At 36.1% G+C, this 24,324-nt stretch overlaps 1 protein-coding gene across 1 annotated transcript in view; it reads left to right on the plus strand.

Annotated features, from left to right (window-relative positions):
- LOC150092080 (U3 small nucleolar RNA-associated protein 6 homolog) overlaps window positions 1–18,957 on the plus strand; it is a gene marked incomplete at both ends in the record, with an annotated part of 33,815 nt that extends 14,858 nt beyond the window's left edge. Inside the window, 2 exons of the mRNA XM_090415326.1 lie at window positions 6,171–6,237; window positions 18,885–18,957. Coding sequence (XP_090271452.1) covers window positions 6,171–6,237; window positions 18,885–18,957 — 140 coding nt within the window. The remainder of the gene's footprint in view (window positions 1–6,170; window positions 6,238–18,884) is intronic.
- Between the last annotated feature and the right edge of the window lie 5,367 nt (window positions 18,958–24,324).

A 24,324-nucleotide genomic window follows, 5' to 3' on the forward strand; every position in this document is an offset into this window, starting at 1 on the left:
ATGATGATGATAATAATAATAATTAGGTTTATATATTGCTGAGTTTCTTGGTCATGACAAAGGCCATTGACCTTCCCATGTTAAACAAATGATGTGATGATATTTGTACACTGAGTTTGACCACTTACATTTTAACAGTGAGTAGCACTCCTTGTAGCCCCAGTTTGTAAGTTTCATGAATCACAAGCATTCTACAGGGATGCTCATCTATCCTTGTAGATTATCATATCCTTCTAGAATACTGTATCTCTAAGAAATATGTTAAACTTTTCATGCTTCCGGAACCATTCTCAAATAACTTGTACCTTGTGATATGCTGAATTCTTCGTTGTTGTAAGTGGCCATTATCAGATGTATATATAAACTGCAGGTAGCACTGCAGACTGGTGTAAGAGGAATTGCTTTTTGGTTACACATTAGATTTTTTGATATCACTGGACTGAAGTCTGAATGTCACAGTCTAATTAAGCCTAATTATGCTTTTCTTTCATCATAATTTTGTTGGACTGCTATATCTAGTACATCCCTTAAGGGTATATATTTCCTCAAAGGATGTACCATATGTAACATTCCAACATAGTTAAGAATTCATGATTAGCTTCTATGATCAGTAACATTCTTCACAATTTATTTATTATAAATAATAGGTATATAAATGAAGAACTTTTATTATTAAAAGACCAGAAGATAAAAGATATAATATACAAAGAGCCAACAAGTTTCACTAGCCACTGTCTAGCATTTTCAAGGCTGAACTGGTGTGAAAACAAATGCATTAAGTTACATTTAAAACATACACTTTAGTAACTAGTAGGCTGTTACGTTTGATCATTCTGTTTGAAGGCATGCATGTGTTCGAATGCTTCAGTCAGAATCCGGTACATGACCACGTGTTGTGTAGTTTTTTGCATATCGTAATTCTGTCGAACTGAGAGAGATGATGAAATTTTTCCATATGTCTTTAAGAATCATACCCTGATTTCTATTTCAATTATTGCCTGTGCGTAGTACTACAGCTGCTTCTTTTAAAGTTCTGTATCTGTAGTCATTCTCGATGTAAGGCATAGAACTGTTTTTTCCAATCTATAACGTGATTTGATGTTGAGAAATGATGAGTTAAACCAGATGTGATGATTCTATTATGATTGACATCCCCCACATGTTCCTTCTGTCTCATTTCAAAACTTCTAGAAGTCTGACCAATGTAAGAAAGGCCACATGTGCATGGAATTTCATATATTCCAGGACATTTGAAGAAAGGTACCACATCTTTGGGTGATCTTAAGTATTTGTCTGATCATGGTAGTTGGTTTAAAAACCACTCTGATGTTATGAGCTTTTAACATTCTCACCAATTTTATGGAACCTGAATTAATATATGGAATGACCACTGTGGACACATATTGGGGCACTGTAACATGTTGGTGGTTGTCTTTAAATAGCCATTTCTTTAAAATGTTAGAAGGGTATCCATTAAGAGATAGAGTGTTAGCTATTAGTGACAGTTCTCTCTGTACATCTGTTTCTTTTGAAATAGACCTTAAGGCTCTATTGCGGAGCATGTGAATGATGCTGTGTTTTTGTGATCTATGATGGTTGGACGAATAATGTAGATATCTACCAGTATCTGTGGGTTTCTTGTAAATGGACAGTTGGATATTGTTATCTTCTCTCCTCACTAGGATGTCAAGAAAAGGAAGTTCTTTGTTCTCTAGTTCTATAGTGAATTTGATCTTATTGTGTAGTGAGTTGATTTTGTTCAGAAACACGAGAAGGTTTTCCATGGTATCTTTCCAGATGATGAACACGTCATCAACATATCTCCACCAAATTGACGGTTTTTGTACAATGGTGGTAAGAATATCCTTTTCAAGTTTTTCCATAAAAAGGTCTGCACATGATGGTGACAGGGGGCTACCCATGGCTAGATCTTCCAATTGTTTGTATACAGTGTTGTTAAATTTGAAGAAATTAGATTTCAGGCAATGATGAAACAACTGTGTGATGTCTTGAGGGAAAAGATCTTTCAGAATGTTGACTACCTCTACGATTGGTACATTAGTGAATAAGGACACTACGTCAAGACTAGCCATAATGCCCGTTTCTGATATTTTAATACTCTTGATTTTTTCTACAAAATGTTGAGAGTTTTTAATGTAGGTCTCTGTGTGTCTAATCGTTCCTTTCATTAATTTTGCCAGATGCTTTGCTAGTAGGTATGTAGGTGAGGATCTTCCATCAACTATTGGACGAAGAAGTACGTTTTCTTTATGAATCTTGGGAGCCCCATAAAGCGTGGAGTAATAGGATGTAATGATTTAATTTGTTTTTTAAGTTCATCCGACCAACCGGTCATATTGCGGATAAGAGCGTTAGTCTCCAGATGATTACTCATGATGGGATTTTTATCTAAGACTTGGTAAGTGGAACTGTCTGCTAGTAACAAGTTAATCTTATCAAAGTAATCTTTCGATTTGAGAATGACCGTTGAATTTCCTTTATCAAATGTAACGACCTACCAGTTACTAAAGTGTATGTTTTAAATGTAACTTAATGCATTTGTTTTCACACCAGTTCAGCCTTGAAAATGCTAGACAGTGGCTAGTGAAACTTGTTGGCTCTTTGTATATTATATCTTTTATCTTCTGGTCTTTTAATAATAAAAGTTCTTAATTTAATACATCAGACCAAATATGTACAATTTAGGTATATAAATGATATATATGTCTGAACTCATCATCAAAAGGTGAATTGGATAGTAAACAAATTACCATTTTTTTGCTACAAATCCTATTTGTTTATCAAAAAAACAGAAGATGGTGATATTACTAAACGTTTAGAGAAAACCTGCTGATTACATGTGTATTATAGTATTTAGATTATGAAAACAGATTGCAAGTATGTGGATTACAGACTGGTTAACAGGAGAAAGAGGGGTGATATGATAGAGATCTGTGAACTTTTGAATGGGTATTATAGGAAGGTGGGGAGAGAACACGTGGGCATCCATGGAAGAGAAGTTTGTTCATAGTCAAGAAAGGGGGTAAGAATTAGATTTTTCTTTCACAGAATAGTGAGTGAGTGGAATAGTTTACCTTAGGGGTAGTGAGTGCATCTAGTGTGAATGAATTTAAGAGAAGGCATGACAGCTGGTTTGGGTGATTTTTAGCCTCTCTCGATGAGTCCTTGACTTCCTGGAGGTCTCAGATAATAAGAAATACTAGTTGCCAGCTTTAATCAAAATCTTTCCACCACTCTAGCCAAAAATTTAGTATCATTACATTCATATCAATGCTTTGGAAAACAGAGCATTGTACATCTTGAGAGATATGAGCAAAAAAAAAGAAAGAATCTATAAATGGTAACTCTAAAAAGAGGCTACTTGCATGCTATATGCAGAAAAGCTACACATTCAAATACTGATACAAGGATTTTATTGCTCAGTGAAAGTTTCACTCATGTTACTTTTTTTGTTACACGAATTAAATATTAGGATTACTTACAAGCCCCTTAAAACTCTATAGCATTCTGAGAGTTCCCAAAAACCAATCTTTCCCCAAAATACCCCGGAATTGACAAAATCTACTCTTGCCACTGTGATGCTATGAGTTATGTGTCTTATAGGAGAAAAGAAACAATAGGATTAACTGCACTATTTTTAAGCTTTTTACCTGTTACATGGACTGGACTATGCTTCTGCCTGCATTCAGAAGAAAATTTCATAACACCACATGTTAAGGCATGTTATGGAGTTATTTGCTCATGTAGGATCCTTAATGGAAATCAAGGTTTAATTTTGCAAGGTATGCTGAAATCAGTTCAGGTTTAGGTTATTTATATATTTTAAAGAAGTGCTGATTGTAAATTTGTGAAGCTAACAATCAAAAATAATGCTATGGAAATTGTTCACAAATTATATCCTCAAATTAAAATATTGTAAAGGTTAAAATTGTTTATTATGTTGATTTGATGTAACAGAATGTTAAAAGTAATTCTTTAAGTTAAGGAGATTAGACTGGATTATGTTGGCGACTTACAAGTAAACAAAAGTATTGAAGGCCGTTCAGGTATAAATTGTTCCCACCAACTCTGAAGGTCAAAACACCAGTGGCATAAGTTATTTAAGGAAGATTCGGGGGTCTCCGACACTGAAAACAAGGAGCTTTCAAATCATATAAAAGAAGCCTTGAGAACCTAGAGGGGGCTGTCTGTTTGAAAGTTTAGGTTGGAGGCTGTTCTAGGAGTTTATTCATCTTGCAGAAGTAGAAAGTAGGAGAGGAAGGTCATTCTACGGAGATGTAATTCCAGTAACGTAACATGCCACATGCAACCAGATGAGTGGCATCGACAGTAGATCCAATAACCGACAGTGAACTATGCTACAGATCCCGGAGGAGGACCTCACCAGGATGACCACCAAAAGCCGTTCAGAAAAGGCTAGGATATGGGACTGAGGAAAGCAGTCAGCAGAACTGCCAAAAGTCATCCAAACTGGTAGGACTGTATTTGTTTCTACGAATTTGTGAGTAGATTTTAATATGCTGATTCTGAGATTGTGATCAAGAATTGTATGTCCACTGAACGTAGCTTTGTTAAAATGAGTTGTTAAGTCGCTATAGGAAGTAATTGAGACTGAAAGTTAGCTAAAATATATTTATTGAGAAGAATGTTAGCCAGTGATATTGATTGTAACAGCCAGAAATTGTCTACAGTTGGTAAAGCAAGTTTTTCTTAGCATTGTGAATTGCAGTTCTATATTGTAAGGTTATGACTTTAAGTTTAAAGCAGAAATTAGAGAGAATTTGTTTGTTATTGTATTGTGCTTAAGGTAAAATAAATATGTTTTGTTTGTCTAAAAACTATCATCTGATTTTGACCAATGCACTGTCTCACAAAAATAACCGAACCTGTGTGCTTAAATTAGAGAAATTGCCACAACTGACTATTTAAGGTGTTATTTTAGAAAGTGATCTATTCTATAAGTGCTCTAACTATTCTTCCTGTGCCATAATGTTAATTCAGGGTGGCACAGTTGAAAAACCAAATAAATTTTCCCTAAATTATATCTTGTGATAAATAGTTAACACTGGATCTGTGAATTGCCTATTCTAGAGATCTTTTCACTAACAGTGCTAACACTTGTAGGCAGGGCCGCCCAGAGAAATTTTCGGGCCCATGACAAGTCTGTGCACTTAAAAAAGTCAATCACTTTTGTTTAATAAAAAAAGGCATATAAAACATTAAACATTTATTTAAAAAAAGTGTACAATAAATTCAAAATTCGATACGTTACATACCATACAGAATACAAACAATAATAAAAAGAGAATTTTTATTGCCTCATCTGCCTCATCCAGTTCCTTACTTTATGGTTAGCAAAATCTTTAATCACCTCATCATGATCAATTTTCATAGCCAGGTCATGTTCTATTGATAGCAAACAAAACCTTCATCTATCAAAATACTAACAAGAATGAAGCATTCTGGCAGGGAACATTACTGTTAATGCACTTACTAGCTAGCGCAGTGGACTGCAACAACCTTGCATGAACGCCTATTGACGTTGTCGCCCGCTATAACTACAGCAATCCGCGCCAAGAGAATCAGTGTCTTCCGGACAGTCACGGCTAGCTAATGAGTGTAGCCATCTGTCCAAAACAAAACACAGTATCATTCTCGATATGCCATTATCCTTTATCATTGTTGTATTATTACGAGAATTAAAACCATGCATTATAAACACAGTTATGTGATACGTCGGGGCCCAACGGTCGGGCCCTTTTCAATGCTGGGCCCGTGACAAAAGTCTCAGATGTCACCCCTCTCGGCAGCCCTGCTTGTAGATAGTATAAAGGATTACAAGTGGGGACTAAATTAATCGGTTTAAGATGGCAAATGGTAAAGAGAACTTAACAGAAAGATTTAAAATAGTAGAAGTAAAATACACATAGTAAAGAGAATAAGATAAGAAAATTAATCATAGAATATAACAAAGGTAACAGTTCGTAATTAATAACATCATCACAATTATTACAAATGCTGCAGATAAAATATTACAATTGAAAGATGATGATGATAAGAAGAAAACTGAATTTTTTTCAAAAAAGTTTTGAGTTTTTTTTTTTTTGTTGTTGTTGTTCTGTAATTCCATTAATTTTTTTCCCCTTCAGATTACTGAATTTAAGGCCTTTGTCACCACAGTTATTCAAAATAATGATAGCCATTGAAGAATCACAGGTGAGTTCTAATAAATTAAACTTTTTTTATAAAAATTATTTGGGAAGAATAGCATCAGTTTTGCTTCTTGTAAATGTTATTTCTGATATACAGTGCTGTTTATATGCAGGCTGATTTATACATGACACCTCTTTTACCTTATGGATTTCCATATGGTAATGGTACTGTCGTTGTTTCTCTCTAATTTCTTAACTTATGTACTTCTTTTTTCTCTATTATCTTTTCTTGTGTGTAGCCTAACTAGATTTTTCCTAGGGATATTTCCTTTTCAGATACTGGCAAATTTGTATTTATACTGTGCCAGCCAGTATCCTATAACAGGAATTTTTTTCAAGTTCAGAGAATTATTCCTAGATTCATTGGCGTACGCTCTAACACACACTTAAATAGATATCGGTACTTTGCAGCCGTGGCCAATGATCTATTACTTAAACATCTAAAATTTCTCCCGCTATTGTTCTAATTTTATAAGTGGTAATTTGCTATCTTGAATTCAGGCATATGCAATAAAACATGTTTATTGGAACTAAATGACAATTACAACTAAGTTGAATCAATATACTAAAACTTCTAAATCTCTTGCTAAGTTAAATCTCATGCTAAGATAATTAAACAATTCTAAATTAATCAAATTCACCTAGACAGATCAAATTGTTAATCACACAGAACAATAGAAAGCAATGACAATATTACACTAAATTAAGATTCTCTCATGCATGCTATTCATAGAGTATCGATACAAAATTAATAACGGAAAAAACTCGCGTGCAAAGATTATTTAATAGTATAATTTTCGCCTGTGTGTCACAGGCATCTTCAGTACATTAAGCTCAAATTAAACAATAACGGACAATTCCAAAAAAGCGCCACCTAAGTAGCTGGTGTAAGATAACTAAAAAGGTCAATAACTTTCCTAAAATAAAAAAAAATAAAATAAAATAAAATAAATCAATACAATAAAAACTTAGGAAAGATTAGCTGATTTATAAAGTACCTATAAATCAGCTTTTTGGAATTGTCCGTTATTGTTTAATTTGAGCTTAATGTACTGAAGATGCCTGTGACACACAGGCGAAAATTATACTATTAAATAATCTTTGTACGTGAGTTTTTACCGTTATTAATTTTGTATCGATATGTCTACTCACGGTATACCTCTTTTAAAACTTAAATTCATAGAGTACATATTATACAACTTGTTGCTTTCCCAGTTAAGGTTATCTACTAAACAAATTACACGTTTTAATTCAGTCACATACAATTAGATTCGTTCCTAACAATTCCTTGTTCAACAGAATTTGCTTTCTCAAAATACGAAATCTTATCAAAGTTCCCTAAGGATTGTCCACATGACTTAATCAAACACAAATTTCTATCTTCTATCACTTCCATAACAAATAACAAAGATCTTTACATTACCTAGTTCTTTCCGAAGGTCTATTAACTACCACATGTTGTTCTGGTCATCCTTTGATCGGCTATCTCGGTGCCTGGCTTTTGGCTACGTTGTCCTTTCTACTTTTCCCGAACTCGATCTAGTTTCTGCAGTGATTGAGGGCTATCTCTGCTCCTTTCTGATGGAACATCCAGCAACTGGCATGATTTCTGCATAGGCTGATGATTAGCATACGGCTCCGCGTGGAATCTTGTTCAGCATAATCAGGAAAATAGCCCGCTGTCTAACATCATAGAATCTTGATTCGTCCTTTTTCCGACCACCAGTCAAGAATCCTTGAGATGAAATCCAGAACAAAAAGAGGCCTTGCAATATGGCACGCATTGCTTATATTCTGTGTTCTAGTGCCTCTTTTTGCTGTATCCTTTTTTCCGCACGACCCTTAGTTTTAATGCCCTTAAGATGATTCTTATTCTCCCTATTGCTGTTAGGTACTGTCTTCATGGAAAGAGCACTTATGTTATTATCCATGTTTGCTGTAGCCTCTGGTGTTACGACTGATACGTGAGTTTCAGACGTGGCCCTTGAACTGTTACTGATTACTCTCTGGCGATTAACATTATTTTAGATAGATTAATAGGACACAAATTTAAGCCAATATTTTCTTTATATATAATCACTAATTTGTACACAAAGTTCTTTACATGGTATTACAATTCTACTAAAAGGATATAATTCTATTTCTGTTTACAGTTAGTACTTTATTTCTTCTGCTCGAGTACAAGGTTTTTCTCTCACCTGATTTTTCTGACTTGTTAAATCCTAAATGAATTGTTTCCTTTTAAAGGTTCTTCATTCAGTATGTAACAATAATATGGAAATATGGGCTGCACAAAATTGCACCCCAGACCGTGTTTTGGATAACCTGATATACTTATTCATGTTGCAAGTCTATTATTATTAGACTTGCAACATTATAATTTTTTTTAACACAGCTAACTTCTGGTCTGAATAAAGTAAAATCTTAGTAATTGATTAATTGCATAATTTATTTTATTTTATATGGTATTATGAGTTAATTTCATTAAAATAGAATGAATATAATTTATATTTTATTGATAATTTGATGTTTTAAATAGTTTGAAATATTTCTTAAAAAAACAGTATATACTTTTTGTTCACTATATTTGTTTATCAAATAATATAACCCTATTATGACAAAGAGTTCTTAGAATATTAATGACAACTAATGATCATTAACATATCATGAAAACTTAAATGGGCAGTCAAGGAAAAGAACAAAGTTTTTGGTGAACTTTGTTCTTTTCAAGGAAAAGAACAAAGAAGCATGTCGAAAGTTTATGGCTAGTAAGTCAGCATGTACCTGGAGAGAATAAGAGAAAAATGTGATGCAGCTTATAATACTAGCTAAACAAAAGTCATGGGAAGACCTTGGTATCAATATAGAATATAAATATCAGGACTGTGGCAAAATATTCTGGAGGTAATTGAAAACGCTTATAAATGAAAAAAAAAAAGAGAAGTATAAAAGAAATCTGAGATAATAAAGGAGACATGAAAACTGAAGATAAAGATATTCTAGGTATCTAGAATAATTACTTTGAAGGAATCCAAAATAAAACAAGAAATGATAGCACAGTGATATTCATAACGAATGCTGTCAGGTGCATACAGTACTAAATTAGAGCCATCAAACACCTGAAATGTGGAAAGGCAACTGGAGTAGATATTTGACCAGAAATGCTCATATGGAGATCATGTTGGAAGGCTTAATGGAATATATATATATATATATATATATATATATATATATATATACAACACTCAGAAAGCATTAAAACTGATTTATAATGCTTCCAATATTTTGTTTCAGTCACTCAGACATCTTCAGGGATGACAAAAAAAAAACTATTGTAACACGCTCAAATACAACACAATACTAAGTGAAACATGTGGGTGACTCTAAAGTCCTATCTTGGTAGTGTGCCATCTATGGCATTTGTAGGTTAGCTAGGGTGTACAGTAGGATCTCTGATAATTAATTAATGTTTCCCAAGACTCTCTGGCTGAACTATTCGGGTTTTCTTCAAGGCTTGCCACAGAATAACCAAACCTTGGAGATTCAGTGGCAAGCCTTGAAGAAAACCTCGATTGATTCAGCCAGAGAAGCATGTGGTGAGGTTGTCTGCAAGGATAGAAAAATCAGAACTCCATGGTGAATACAGGAAGTTAAAGATGCAGTGAAGGAAAAGAAGAAAGCAAATCAAAAGTTCCTGGTGAATAAGTCAACTTGTGCTCTCAGAGAATTCAGAGACAAATGTAAGAAAGCGAAGCACTGTGTAAAACTGGCTAAACAAAAGTCATGGGAGGACTTTGGCAAGAACAGAAAATAAATATCAAGAAGGTGGTAAGATATTCTGGAGGTTGTTGAAGAAGCTTAGGAATGGAGGAAAGATGCTGTAAAAGGAGTTAGAGATGATAAAGGTGACATGAAAACAAGAGAAAAAGATATCCTTGAAGTATGGAGTAATTACTTCGAAAAATTGCTAAATGAAACAAGCAGTGATAGCGCAGTGGTAAAAAACACTCAACAGGCATACAGTCAGGAATTCATATCCATACTTGAAGTAGAAAAAGCCATCGAAGGCTTGAAATGTGGAAAGGCAGCAGGAGTAGATGACATAAGACCAGAAATGCTGAAGTATGGTGGTATAAAAGTCTTAGTGGCTGCACTGCATAGTTCAGAAAACCTGGACAGAGGGATGAATTCCTAATGATTGGAGTAGAGCTCTAATAGTGCCTATATATAAAAAGGGAAATAAAACTGAATGTGAGAATTACAGCAGTGTTTCCCTACTGAGTGTTCCTAGCAAGATCTATGCAAGTATACTTTAGAAACGGTTGAGAAGAATTGTGGAAGAAAAGCTTGGTGAAGAACAAGCTGGATTCAGGCCAAATAGAGGCTGTCAGGATTAGATCTTCACTTTACGACAAATAGTCGAGAAAGCATGGGAATATAACAAAGATCTGTATTTAAGTTTTGTCGATCTGGAAAAGGCATATGACAAGGTGCCAAGAGGGAAGCTATTCAGTACGCTACATTTATATAGGGTCAATGGGGTTATTATATCAAACAATATTTAGTCTGTATTTGACTTGTAAGTCGGCAGTTAGAATTGAAGGATGTACAGGAAGATGTACATTATCCCCATCTGTTATTCATAATCTATATGGATCACATTATGAAGGAAAGTGGTATTAGACATGATATCAGAATTGGAGATGTTAATGTCATCTCTTTGCTTTATGTGGATGATGTTATACTTCTGAATAAATCCACTACAAGTTTGCAAGATTCCCTGACTAAATTGAATAACTGTTGTAATAGATATGGTATGAAGGTCAGCATTAAGAAGACAAAGACAATGAAAATAGGTAAAATTGTTGAAAATATCAACTGTGTTGTGAACAAGGAACCTGTAGAACAAGTAAAACATTTTAACTACTTACGCACGGTTTTTAGTAAAGATGGTAAATTAAATATGCAGATAGACAACAGAATCAACAAAGCTGGTATGGTAGGAAGTCAATTGAATAAATTCATATGGAATAAGAGAGAAATTAGTTGGATACCAGTTTTAACTTATGGATCTGAGAGCTGGGTCAGAAGTAAAACACTTGACCAAAGACTAGAGACCACAGATATGAGTGTCCTGAGAAAGATTATAGGTGTGAACACTGTCTTGTACACTGGCATCAATGGCAATATCATATTAAAAACGAGGATATTAGGAAAGAACTTGACATTGTCAGCATCCAGGAGTGCGTTAGCAGAGCTAATCTCAAGTGGTATGGTCACTTAAACAGAATGGGCGAGGAAAGATTAGCCAAAGAAGTGTTCTCTGCCAGGTTGGCAGGAAAACGACCCAGAGGAAGACCAAGATATAGGTGGATTTATACGGTACAAAGTGCCTTAGACGATAGAAATATAAGATCTGATAATGTTGGAGTCTTGACAAGTAACAGACTGATTTGGAGGAAAATTGTAGATAGGAAGTTAGTAATGATGTAAAATTTTCATGTAGTACTATCATATCCTGTATACCCCTTGAGGGTTCATGTCAGAGATTTGATGATGAAATTTGGGAAGTTTTATGCATCCATATTTATTTAAATTCAGTTGATTTCTGAGTGCTGTTGCAGATTCTAAATAGTCTTTGTTTCTTGAGTATACTATGGTGGAGCATGGTGGTTTTTTTTTTAGAAGATCCTCTGGGTTGTATCTAAAACATGGTCTGCAAGGCCAGATTGACCATAGTCATAATTGCAGGTGTATGATTTGTGTTCTAAGTAAGCAGAAGATTGCTGACCTACCTGTCTATCCAACTTGCAGGAACAGGGTACTTTATAAACTCCAGGCACTGAGAGAGGAGGGTGAGAGGGGAGAACCCATAGCGGTTCTAATGGCTGCAGTGATTACAGAGATAAAAAAAGTAATCAGTTTCTCCCCCATTCCTTGGCCATCTCTTTAGAAGGATTTCTGAAGAGATGTCCAAGGAATGGGGTGGCACATCAGAAAAAATAGCCATGCCCTTAAAAAAGTACAACCTCCATACATTGTTTAAGCTCCATGTGTAAGCTTTCTACCCTTATCCATTCTACCAAAGATCATCTCCCTCCTCTCTCAGTGCCTGAAGTTTATAAAGTACCTTGTTTCTGCAAACCGGCTTACTTTGGACAGACAGCTAAATCAGCAACCATTGTTGTGTCTCATTTTATGATTTTTATTCTATCTAATAATTTCTGCTTATCTATGTTCTGCTATTATCTATGCTCGAGTTATCACCAAAATTTTTACTAATATCTGAGTTATTTCTCCCCTTAGTATCCATAATATTTGTATTATGCTGCACCTTTTGTGACATTTAGTTCAAGATATTATATGCAAAAACAAGGAGAAAGAACTAAAATATGTCAGAAAGTGTAACTATGTTGCAGTCGTGACACTTAATCTCATTTCTTAACACATCAATTTCCGCGTGATTAGGTTCGTAATTTTCAAGTGGTGCATTGGATAGCAATTTCAGACAACTGTTTTATCATTGGACAAAAGATTTATTAAATTCCTTAACATGGTACAATTCAAATTTTAGTTATTACTCAATTCAATGCTATACTAAATATTTACAAACTAACATTAGCTTATCATAAATAATTAAGCTATGATCCTATAATGGGTATTACGATCATGCCGCCATACACATTCAACACATAACTTCATATCACATGGGCATATAAGATTAATTCACACTATTTAACTATCCAAACTTAAGTATATTAACTAAACCATTTACTGCACTAACACATAACTATGACATTTAAACTTTCTTATACAATATAATAGACATGCAAAATTCTCAGGACACGTACTTACTTATATAATATTCATTAGCAAGCTTACTTTCATTATATTCTGTCAGATACTAAAGTCCTAGTATATTTTTTCCTTGGTCACTTCAACAGTTCCGTATTAGAATAATTATACATATTACAGACAAATTTTAGTTAACATTAGATATAATTTACAGTACCCTTCTTTCTTGAGTTTTCCATATGGGCCTTTATCTTTTTCTGATTGAACTATCTTGGTATGACCTCTTCGATAATCTGCTTATCCTACGTTCCTTTTGGAATTGAACTAGGCTCACGCGGTCTTAACGTTTCGTAACTCCGGACACACTTTGAATCATCTATATATCTGCTGTGCAACTCGTGACATGGACATCTATTTCTTTACAGCTTTCCCCTTTTCGTAGTTATTGCTGGAGTTGAAGCACAAAGAATATGCTTTCTTTTCTTTGACTCTATGGCATTCTTCGCTTCTTACATAGGAAATTCGGAATCGAAATCCCACTCACTCTTGTTTCCTTGTTGTGACGACGGAGATGTGTAACCCCAAATTCGCCACTCAGGAAAACTACGTGAAACCTATGCCATGGAGCTCGTAAAGAACTCTCCCAGGAAAAGAACCAAAACAACAACCCAAAAAGCCATGTGGGGGGGATTTCCAACCCTTTTATACCTGCTCTCCTAACGGCACCTTTTTTAACTGATTTTCTCCGCCCCCTTCTTGATTTTACTTCACCGACCAATTAGGGTGGCTTTTTCTGCCAAACGTTGTCTCAATCCAGGAATCGGCCCTAAGCGATAGTCTGTTGTTCTTCTTCCACTAGCCTCTAACTTAATCCCCTTTCCAAATTTTTTCTATGAATTTACTTAAGTTAATCTCTAGCCTCTCACATACCATCTTTTATGATACATCTGTAGAGGCTTAAGTGCTGTGAGGACATCATGTTGGAGGCTTAATGGATTTTTTACAACACTCAAAAAGAATTAAAATAGAATTTAATACTTCCTATATTTCGTCCAAGTCACTAGGACATCTACGGGGATTACAAAAACAATGTAACATATACACAAATAACAAACAATACTAAGCCCAACCACGTGGGTGACACTAAAGTCCTATCTAGGTAGAGCACCCTCTAAGGGCAGTAGTAGGTGGCCTGGAATGTAAGGTGGGAACTCTGGTGATGAGTGTTTCCCAAATCTTCGGAAGCTTAATGCAACCGTATTTATTGAGATTTCATTGGTTTTTGAGAGCTGTGCTGCTTCTAAGAAAAGTCTCTTAGAAGCAGCACAGGCTTGGCTGACCAAAACATGGTCAGCCAAGCCTGAAAGGCCATAGTTGTGTTTGAAGATGTAAGACTTGTGTTCCTCTAGGTGGATGGATGCTGATCTGCCTGTCTGTTTAGAGTACGCCAGCTTACAAGAACAGGGTACTTTGTAAACTCCAGGCAGAGAGAGAGAAGGGAGCTGATCTTTTGTAGAACGGATAAGGGTAGCAAGCTTGCGGTGGGGCTTATATGCTGTGTGTAGGTTGTACTTTTCAGTATCTTGGCTATTTTTTCAGATGTGCCATGGATGCAGGGTATGGTGATGGCATTTTTAAAATCTTGTTGACAAGAAGGACAGGGAATGGGGGAGGAGTTGATTATTTTTTTGATACTGTGATCGCTGTAGCCATTGGAGAGGAAAGTGCTGTGTATGTGGTTAAGCTCAGTAGTGAGGGCGGTTCCACTGGAACAAAGATTATGGGCTCTCTTGGTAAAAGTTTTAATAATGCCATATTGTTGAGAGGGGTGATGGTGGGAGAGTTTGTGAATGTATTTGCCTGTGTGTGTGGGTTTTCTGTATATGGTGAAGGTAGGTGTATCATTAGGCAGGCATGTGACTAAGGTGTCTAGGAAGGGTAAACAATTGTTCTTTTCTTTTTCCATAGTGAACTGGATTCTTAGATGTAGGCTATTGAGATGACTGAGGAAGGAGTCTAACATGTCTGGGCCATGAGGCCAAATAGAGAACACATAATCTACATATCTTAGCCAGATAGAAGGTTTGAGTGGGGCTGAGTCTATGGTTCGTGTTTCAAAATCTTCCATATAAAAATTGGCAAGGGGGGGAGAGAGGGGGAAACCATGGCAGTTCCCTCTATCTGCTTGTAGAGTTTGTTCTTCCAAGAAAAATACCCAGAGTTAATGGCAAAGGAAAAGAGATCTAAGATGTCAGAGGGAAAAACGTTTTCTAAGAGAGAGAGAGATAAGGTGTCAATTAAGGGAATATTGGTAAACAAAGAGGAGATATCAAAGCTTACCAATATGTCTGTCTTATTCAAGGTTAAATTTTCTGTGAGGGCTTTAAAGTGGGTCGAGTTTTTTGTCACCCACGTGGTTGGGCTTAGTATTGTTTGTTATTTGTGTATATGTTACATTAATTGTTTTTGTAATCCCCGTAGATGTCCTAGTGACTAGGACGAAATATAGGAAGTATTAAATTCTATTTTAATTCTTTTTGAGTGTTGTAAAAAATCCATTAAGTCTCCAACATGATGTCCTCACAGCACTTAAGCCTCTACACACGTATTCTAATCATCCATGGAGAAGAATTAGCAAGCAAATCCAAGCAATACGGTAAGTCAAAACTACGACTATCTAGGCAACTAAATAGGCTGGCCTTTTTAAAACGATGTCGGGATACAAGAGTGATACCAAACTGCGTTAAAATGAAGATCAATTTACATTCCAAAAAAGCACTTCGTATATATAACCGTGCCATCCTGGCATTACTCCGCGAGCAAATCGCCTCTACACTTGCTACCCTCGCAGTGACGAACGCCACCATTGGCTCCTTACATTCAGAGCTCTCCACCGTTCTTAACCCTGAACTTTGGTCGATTCTCTCTGGCATTTCGGAAACTTCCGCACAGTGAGAATTCCAAAAAATAAAAAATAAACACATCAAATATAGCAACCTTGTGAAAAACAAACCACAACCACAAAATCAACCGCTCCAGACAGTAATAAACCTCTCTTCCAAAAGGCTCAACGACGATGCCGTCAGCGCCCTTTGCCTCGGCCGTAATTTTGCCATCGCTCTGAAGGAAGTGCCGGTGCTTGACGTAATGGTGAACATCGAACGGGGAATCGGTCACTTACCGTCGGAGATAGCTAACAACATCAGACTTGACGTAGCCAACATCCTCGTGCATTCTTCTCTGCCAAAAAGTAATTTATCATATGCCCAACGCACAGCTCTCTTGAAACTACGGAAAGAAAAAAGTATCGTCATCACCAGAGCGGATAAGGGTAATGACACAGTCGTTCTTAATACCAGTGAATACAATCATAAAATGAACATTATCCTCTGCGATCGACCCCACAAAAACACAAGTTAAGAAACTAAAAATCTTACTCAAAAAAGTATCTTCCTGGCCCCCTGACGTCACGAAAAAACTTAAACCTTCTGCCCCCCCGAATATACGGTTTACCAAATATCCACAAACCCAATTCCCCACTCAGGCCTATAGTAGATGCCACCAATGCACCTTGCTATAGACTATCTAAACAGCTGGCCAACTCTCTGATCCCCCTCACCAAAAGGTCCCCTTCCTATATAAAAAATTCGACCCACTCTAAAGCCCTCACAGACAATTTAACCTTGAATAAGACAGACATATTGGTAAGCTTTGATATCTCCTCTTTGTTTACCAATATTCCCTTAATTGACACCTTATCTCTCTTAGAAACGTTTTTCCCTCTGACATCTTAGATCTCTTTTCCTTTGCCATTAACTCTAGGTATTTCTCTTGGAAGAACAAAAATCTACAAGCAGATAGAGGGAACCGCCATGGGTTCCCCCCCTTGCCAATTTCTATATGGAAGATTTCGAAAAACTAGCCATAGACTCAGCCCCACTGAAACCTTCTATCTGGCTAAGATATGTAGATGATGTGTTCTCTATTTGGCCTCATGGCCCAGACACATTAGACTCCTTCCTCAGTCATCTCAATAGCCTACATCATCCAAGAATCCAATTCACTATGGAAAAAGAAAAGAACAATTGTTTACCCTTCCTAGACACCTTAGTCACACGCCTGCCTAATGATACACCTACCTTCACCATATACAGAAAACCCACACACACAGGCAGATACATTCACAAACTCTCCCACCACCACCACCTCTCTCAACAATATGGCATTATTAAAACTCTTACCAAGAGAGCCCACAATCTTTGTTCCAGTGGAACTGCCCTCACTACTGAGCCTAACTACATACACAGCACTTTCCTCTCCAATGGCTACAGCGATCACAGTATCAAAAAAATAATCAACTCCTCCCCCATTCCCCGTCCTTCTCGTCAACAAGATTTTAAAAATGCCATCACCATACATCTGTGGCACATCCGAAAAAATAGCCAAGATACTAAAAAAGTACAACCTATAAACAGCATATAAGCCCCACCGCAAACTTGCTACTCTTATCCGTTCTACGAAAGATCAGCTCCCTCCTCTCTCTCTGCCTTGAGTTTACAAAGTACCCTGTTCTTGTAAGCTGGCATACTTTGGACAGACAGGCAGATCAGCATCCATCCGCCTAGAGGAACACAAGTCTTACATCTTCAAACACAACTATGGTCATTCATGCTTGGCTGACCATGTTTTGAACACCACCCACAGGGTATCATGGAAGAAAACCACCATGCTCCACCACAGCAAATTCAAGAAAGAGAGACTTTTCTTAGAAGCAGCAGCAGCTCTCAAAAACCAACCAAATCTCAATAAATACGGTTGCATTAAGCTTCCTAAGATTTGGGAAACACTCATCACCAGAGTTCCCACCTTACATTCCAGGCAACCTACTACTGCCCTTAGAGGGCGCTCTACCTAGATAGGACTTTAGTGTCACCCACGTGGTTGGGCTTAGTATTGTTTGTTATTTGTGTATATGTTACATTAATTGTTTTTGTAATCCCCGTAGATGTCCTAGTGACTAGGACGAAATATAGGAAGTATTAAATTCTATTTTAATTCTTTTTGAGTGTTGTAAAAAATCCATTAAGCCTCCAACATGACATCTCTTATGACTAATTCTTTTCTGTCTTATTTAGTTAAATTTTCTCTTTTAAATCATATCACAATATTAATATATCCTTTCTTTTTGTTAATTAGTTCAACAAACACCTTTTTATTTTATATATTTTATTGGATGCAAGAATCTTTCTTTTTCTTTTAATTAATTCAACTATTATGTTTTATGCAGGGTTTTTAATTTATTTTATTTATTCTTCATGTTACACCATGATTGCTGAGAATTCTACATTCTTAAGATATCAGGTGTAACACCATCCACTTAGAAGAACACCAATGATACATCTGCAATCATGACTATGGTCAGTCTGGCCTTGCAGACTATGTTTTAAATACAAACCGCAGGATCTCCTAGAAATGAAAGTTCTTAGAAAAATTAGAGAGTGAACAGATAGATGGCAATGGCAGAATAATATTAAAAAATATTACAAAAGAACTTTATATTGTGAGCATTCAGGAATCTGTCAGCCACAGTGAATGTAGCTGGTTTGGTTGCATAAACAGAATGTAGAAGGAAATGTTAGCAAAAGATGCTTGATACCAGGAAAAAAGATCCAGGGGATGACTAAGATCTAGGTGAATTGATATAGGTAGAAGTGCCTTAGACTAAAATATAAGATCTAACAGTGTGAAAATCCTGACAGATAACTAATTTGGAGAAAGAATTTCTAATAAGAAGTTAGTAATGTTATGAATATTTAAAGCTGCACATAGTTAAATTATTATTTTATTTTTTTTTAGCCAAAATCATCCATAAAGAAGATTAGAAAATGTTATGAAGATGCTTTGTTTGAATTTGGTGGCAGTGATATTAGTAAGTTGAATAGCTTTTAATCCCATTACAGTATTAAGTCAATTTTCATAAAAGCATCTTACTATTATGTTAAAATTTCTGCTTGGCTTGAAGGGAGTTTAGATTTAAAAAAAAAAATGATGATATGCATTTTAACAATATTTCAAACTTCAAGTTTTGTTAATCTTTCCTCTCCCATTCTGTTTAAGTGACCATATCTCTGAGATTAGCCCTGCAAATGCATTCCTGGATGCTGACAATGTCAAGTTCATTCCTAATATCCTCATTTTCAGTATGATATTGCCATTGATACCATCTGTTCTTGTCCATAATCTTTCTCAGGACTCTCATATTTGCGGTCTCTAGTCTTTGGTCAAGTGTTTTACTTCTGACCCAGCTCTAGGATCCATAAGTTAAAACTGGTTTGAACAGTCTTGTATACAGCTAATTTAGTGTTCCGACTAATTTCTCTCTTATTCCATATGAATTTATTCAGTTGACGTCCAACCATACCAGCATTGTTGATTCTGTTATTTATTTCCATATTTTATTTACCATCTTCAGTAAAAATCGTGCTTAAGTAGCTGAAATGTTTTACTTGTTCTATAGGTTCTCCATTCACAATGCAGTTGATATTTTCAATGTTTCTACCTATTTTTATTGTCTTTGTCTTTTTAATGCTGACCTTCATGCCATATCTATTACAACAGTTATTCACTTTAGTCAGGGAATCTTGCAGACTTGTAGCATATTTATTTAGAAGTATAAATAGCTAAGATTAACACCTCCAATTTTGGCATCAGGTTTAATACCACTTTCCTTCATAATGTGATCTATAAGATAATGAATAACAGAGGGGATAATGTACATCCTTGTCTGACACCAGATTTAACATTAAACCTTCCTGTAATTCCTTCAATTCTAACTGCTGACTTACATCTCAAATAAAGTCTAAGTATTGCTTGATATATTGTCCCATTAACATCATATAACTTTAACATTTTGAATAGCTTCTCTCTTGGTACCTTGTCATATGCCTTTTCCAGATCTACAAAACTTAAATACAGATTTTTGTTATATTCCCACGATTTCTCAACTTTCTGTCGTAAAGTGAAAATCTGATCCTGACAGCCTCTATTTGTTCTGAATCCAGCTTGTTCTTAACCAAGCTTCTCTTCCACAATCCTTCTCAAGTATACTTGCATATATCTTACCAGGGATACTCAGTAACCAAGTACCTCTGTAATTCTCACATTCAGTTTTATTTCCCTTTTTATATATGGGTGATATGAGAGCTCTACTGCAATCATCTGGTATTTGTCCCTCTGTCCAGGCTTTCTGAACTATTTCTGAACTAGTTGTAGGCGTAGGGTGGTTTAGCAGTTCAGAAGAAAGATTCTGGTAATTGGACCACATGTTTATTAAGATAAATGACAAGTTTCGTAAGTCGTTTGACTTACATCTTCTGAGGTCAAAGGTAACTAAAAGTATAAACACAAGAAATAAGAAATTACTCAAAATAGTTCATTCTATGCAGTTGTGGCCATCTAACTGTTATTAAATTAAATATTTCTGAACTATTTCAGTGCGGCCACTGTAAGACTTTTATACCTCCATGCTGGAGCATTTCTGGTCGAATATCATCTACACGAGCTGCCTTTCCACATTTCAAGCTTTTGATGGCTTTTTCTACTTCAAGTATTGATATGTATTCCCGACTGCATGCCTGGTCAATGTTTTTTTACCACTGTGCTGTCATCACTGCTTGTTTCATTTAACAATTTTTTGAAGTAATTACTCTATACTTTAAGAATATATTTTTCTCCTGTTTTCATGTCACCTCTAATTCCTTTTACAGCAACCTTCCCTCCATTTCTGAGCTTCTTCAAGAACCTCCAGAATGTCTTACCAGATATTTATTTTCTATGTTCTTAATAAAGTCCTCCCATGACTTTTGTTTAGCCAGTTTTACACGATATTTAACTTTCTTGTATTTGACTCTGTGTTCTCTAAGAGCACAAGCTGACTTATTTGCCGGGAACTTTTGATATGCTTTCTTCTTTTCCTTCACTGCCTCTTTAACACGTTCATTGCCTATCATGCGATATCGTACGTTGCGAGTTCTCACCAAACGGCCGATCATGCATTATCGCGTGGACGTCGCTAACTAAATAAAAAAAAAAAAAAAAAAATTTGGCCACCACACGAAATTCCAATTTTCAACTTGGCAATGAAAGTGTTAACTTCCTGTGTCCACCATGGAGTTCTGATTTTTCTATCCTTGCAGACAACCTCACCACATACCTATCAATGATTGATTCAGCCATACAATGGCTGAATCAATCATTGTTTTCTTAAGGGCTTGCCACTGAATCTCCAAGGTTTGGTTCCTGTTCTCAAACTCTTTCATTTTTTCTTGAATAATATTTGTGTATTTTAGTCTACAGTTCACATCTTCGAAATGCTCAACTTTTATTCGCTTTAAAACTTTCTTACATGTTATTCTTTTCAATATGAAATTCAATTTTATCCTGCTCAAGACTAAATAGTGATCACTTCCAATTTCAAATCCTCTGTACACTCTGGTGTCCTGCACCAGTGGGAAAACATCATTATCAACAGTAACATAGTGAATGAGACTTTTCTTATTCCTTGCCTCTTCTCTCCATGTGAAATTGTGCACATTTTTATGTTGGAGCATTGTGTTAGTAATAACTAGTCCATGTCCTGAGCAGAAGTCCAACAGGTATTTGCCATTATTATTAGCTTTGGTCTTTTCTCCAAATTTTCCCAAAATATTTTTGTATGTCTGACAATCACTTCCTACTCTGCTATTTAGATCCCCAACCAGAACCAACTTTTCCTTTTTTTATTGTTTCAGTTGCTTTCTCTAAAGCCTTAAAAAAATTCCTCCATGTCTATCTTAGTAGAACCCTCTGTGGGACCATTGGCACAGATAAGTCTCATTGACCAGTTTTCTATTCTCATATTTGCCCATATCACTCTACTTGAGACTGTCTGCCATTCAAGAAGATTAGCCTTGTATTTAGTGTTGATACTATTGCTACTCCTTCTTTTCCTTGATTGTCATTGCCTGAATATAACATTTTGTATTTATTGCTCAGAAAGATCTCATCAGTTTTTGCCTTTTTTGTTTTAATCACCCCTATTATGTGGATCTAGTACTTATCCAATTCCTCAGTTAGCTCTATTTCTTTGCCATTCAGGCTTCTTATGTTGATAGTACTGATCTTGAACTCTGGTGTGGCTGAGTAGCAATGGGTTTTAGCATTTGCTCCAGTAGCTGACTTTTAGCTGTTTGTCCTGGTTCCCTGGCAAAAACAATGGGGGCCCTTGTTTAACCAGGCGACTCCCCAGCCAGCATGAGTTTCTGTCATGTTGTACCATCATTTGAAATTTTGGTTGAAGCCAATAAGAATAGAATTTTGTCGGCTAAATTCTAGATTGCCAGCTCATCCTCGTTCGTTCAGTATCCAAGTAGATACTTAACAAGGCGCACCACGAGAAAGTGAGGATTGGACATTAGGTCAGAAGCACTGGTTGGTTCTCTGCATTTCTTTAAAGCAATGGTCTTTAATGCATTGTCTGCGGTCTACCTATGGCCCTCGGAGCTCTTTGCCGTGACCTCCCTGCCATTTTGAAAAAATAATTACTTCACATTAAAACTCGTTTAAATAAAAAACATTTTTAATAAAGCCCTCAGGCCCCTAAGCTATGCGGCGGTATTTAGAATTGTAAGATGTTTTCCAGATTCACAAGGAATGCTGTGCATTTGATACTTTACATAAAATCCTATCAAATTAAATATTAAATCAACATGTTTCTTCAGCCATCTAGCAGTTCCAAGCATTACTTAAGTACTTGTACCAATGTCATGGGTCGATGGCTGAAGCAGTAATTCATTCGATTGCACCATCTTGCACCTTTCAGATACATCTCGAAGGTTCTTGATACTTCGTTGTTTTCATATAAACAAAAGAAGATGTCATCCACAGTCAGTCAGTCATGAACAGTGTGATATTCATGATAAGTGCATGCAGGTTTGTCGTGTCAGCCATAGCCTATTGTGGTTTTTTATTGCCAGACTTTTGTCATTAGTGTGAGACAGATATTCAGTGGGCGATAATAACCTTTACACAGTCATTTTGGATCATTTTTTGGGTTCATCCTCCATCACTATGGTGTCTACAAGTAAAATGCATAAATCAAGTGATTCTTGTCGGGTTTTTAATGAAAAGTGGACCAATTTGTACTTTTTTGTGCCGATCGACGACAAGCCAATGTGTTTAATTTGTCTTGTGTTAGTGTCAGTATCAAATGAATGCAATATAAAACGACGCTGTGAGACCAAGCATGCGTCCAATTTTGATCACCTTCAAGGGCAACTTTGTGTAGACAAAATGAATCATCTCCAAATTGATTTAAAATGCCAGCAGAGTATGTTTTACAGGGAAGAGAGCGAAGCGTGAGTCAAAGTAAGTTATGTAATAGCTGAAAAAATTGCTAAAAAATCAAAAGCCTTCTTGGACGAAGAGTTTGTGAAAGAGTGTCTCATCGCTGCTGGGGATATTCTGTGCCCAAATAATGAGGAAGTGTTTAAAAAACAGAGTTTGTCTGGACTAACTGTAGCATGTTGTGTGGAAGAACTTGCCAATGACATTGAAGAGATTTTTAAAAAAAATTATCTTCTGAATTTTCATCATATTCACTTGCTTTAGATGAGAGCACAGATGTAAAGGATACAACACATTAGGTCAGAAGCACTGGCTATCTTTGTCCGTGGCATTGATCAACAATTCAGTGTTACAGAAGAACTTCTACTGCTCGTACCTATGAAGGGAATGATGAAAGCCACTGATATCCTTGAGGCCACCAAGAAAACGCTCCAGCGTTTTGACCTCAGCTTAATAACCGACTTTGAGGGTGTGGTAACTTATTGTGCCCCTGCTATAGTGAGAAAGAATGAAGGGTTTGTTGCACTGCTATGGAAAGAACCAGAACTAGAAGGAAAAGATTTCGTTCATTACCACTGTTTAATCCACCAGGAGAATTTGTACGCAAAAACTATTGGATTTGAGAATGTCATGAAAGTTACTGTGACTGTTGTCAGCATTATTAGGGCAAGGGTATTGAATCATAGTCAATGCCCTTTTTGACCCAATAGTGCGAAGCGGATCACGACAATATGGTTTATTATACTGGTATGCATTGGTTGAGCAGGGGAAGGCTCTTAAAACAGTCTGACTTAAGGAGCGAAATACAGCAGTTCATGCAAACCAAGGGGAATCCGATTGCAGAATTTAACAATCTGAAGTGAATGACAGACTTTGCCTTTGTGACCAACATCTCGTTGCATATAAATGACCT

The sequence above is a fragment of the Typopeltis vanoorti genome, unplaced genomic scaffold, assembly GCF_054136105.1.
Source record: "Typopeltis vanoorti isolate ZY-2024b unplaced genomic scaffold, IOZ_Tvanoo_1.0 HiC_scaffold_797, whole genome shotgun sequence".
Taxonomy (NCBI): domain Eukaryota; kingdom Metazoa; phylum Arthropoda; class Arachnida; order Uropygi; family Thelyphonidae; genus Typopeltis; species Typopeltis vanoorti.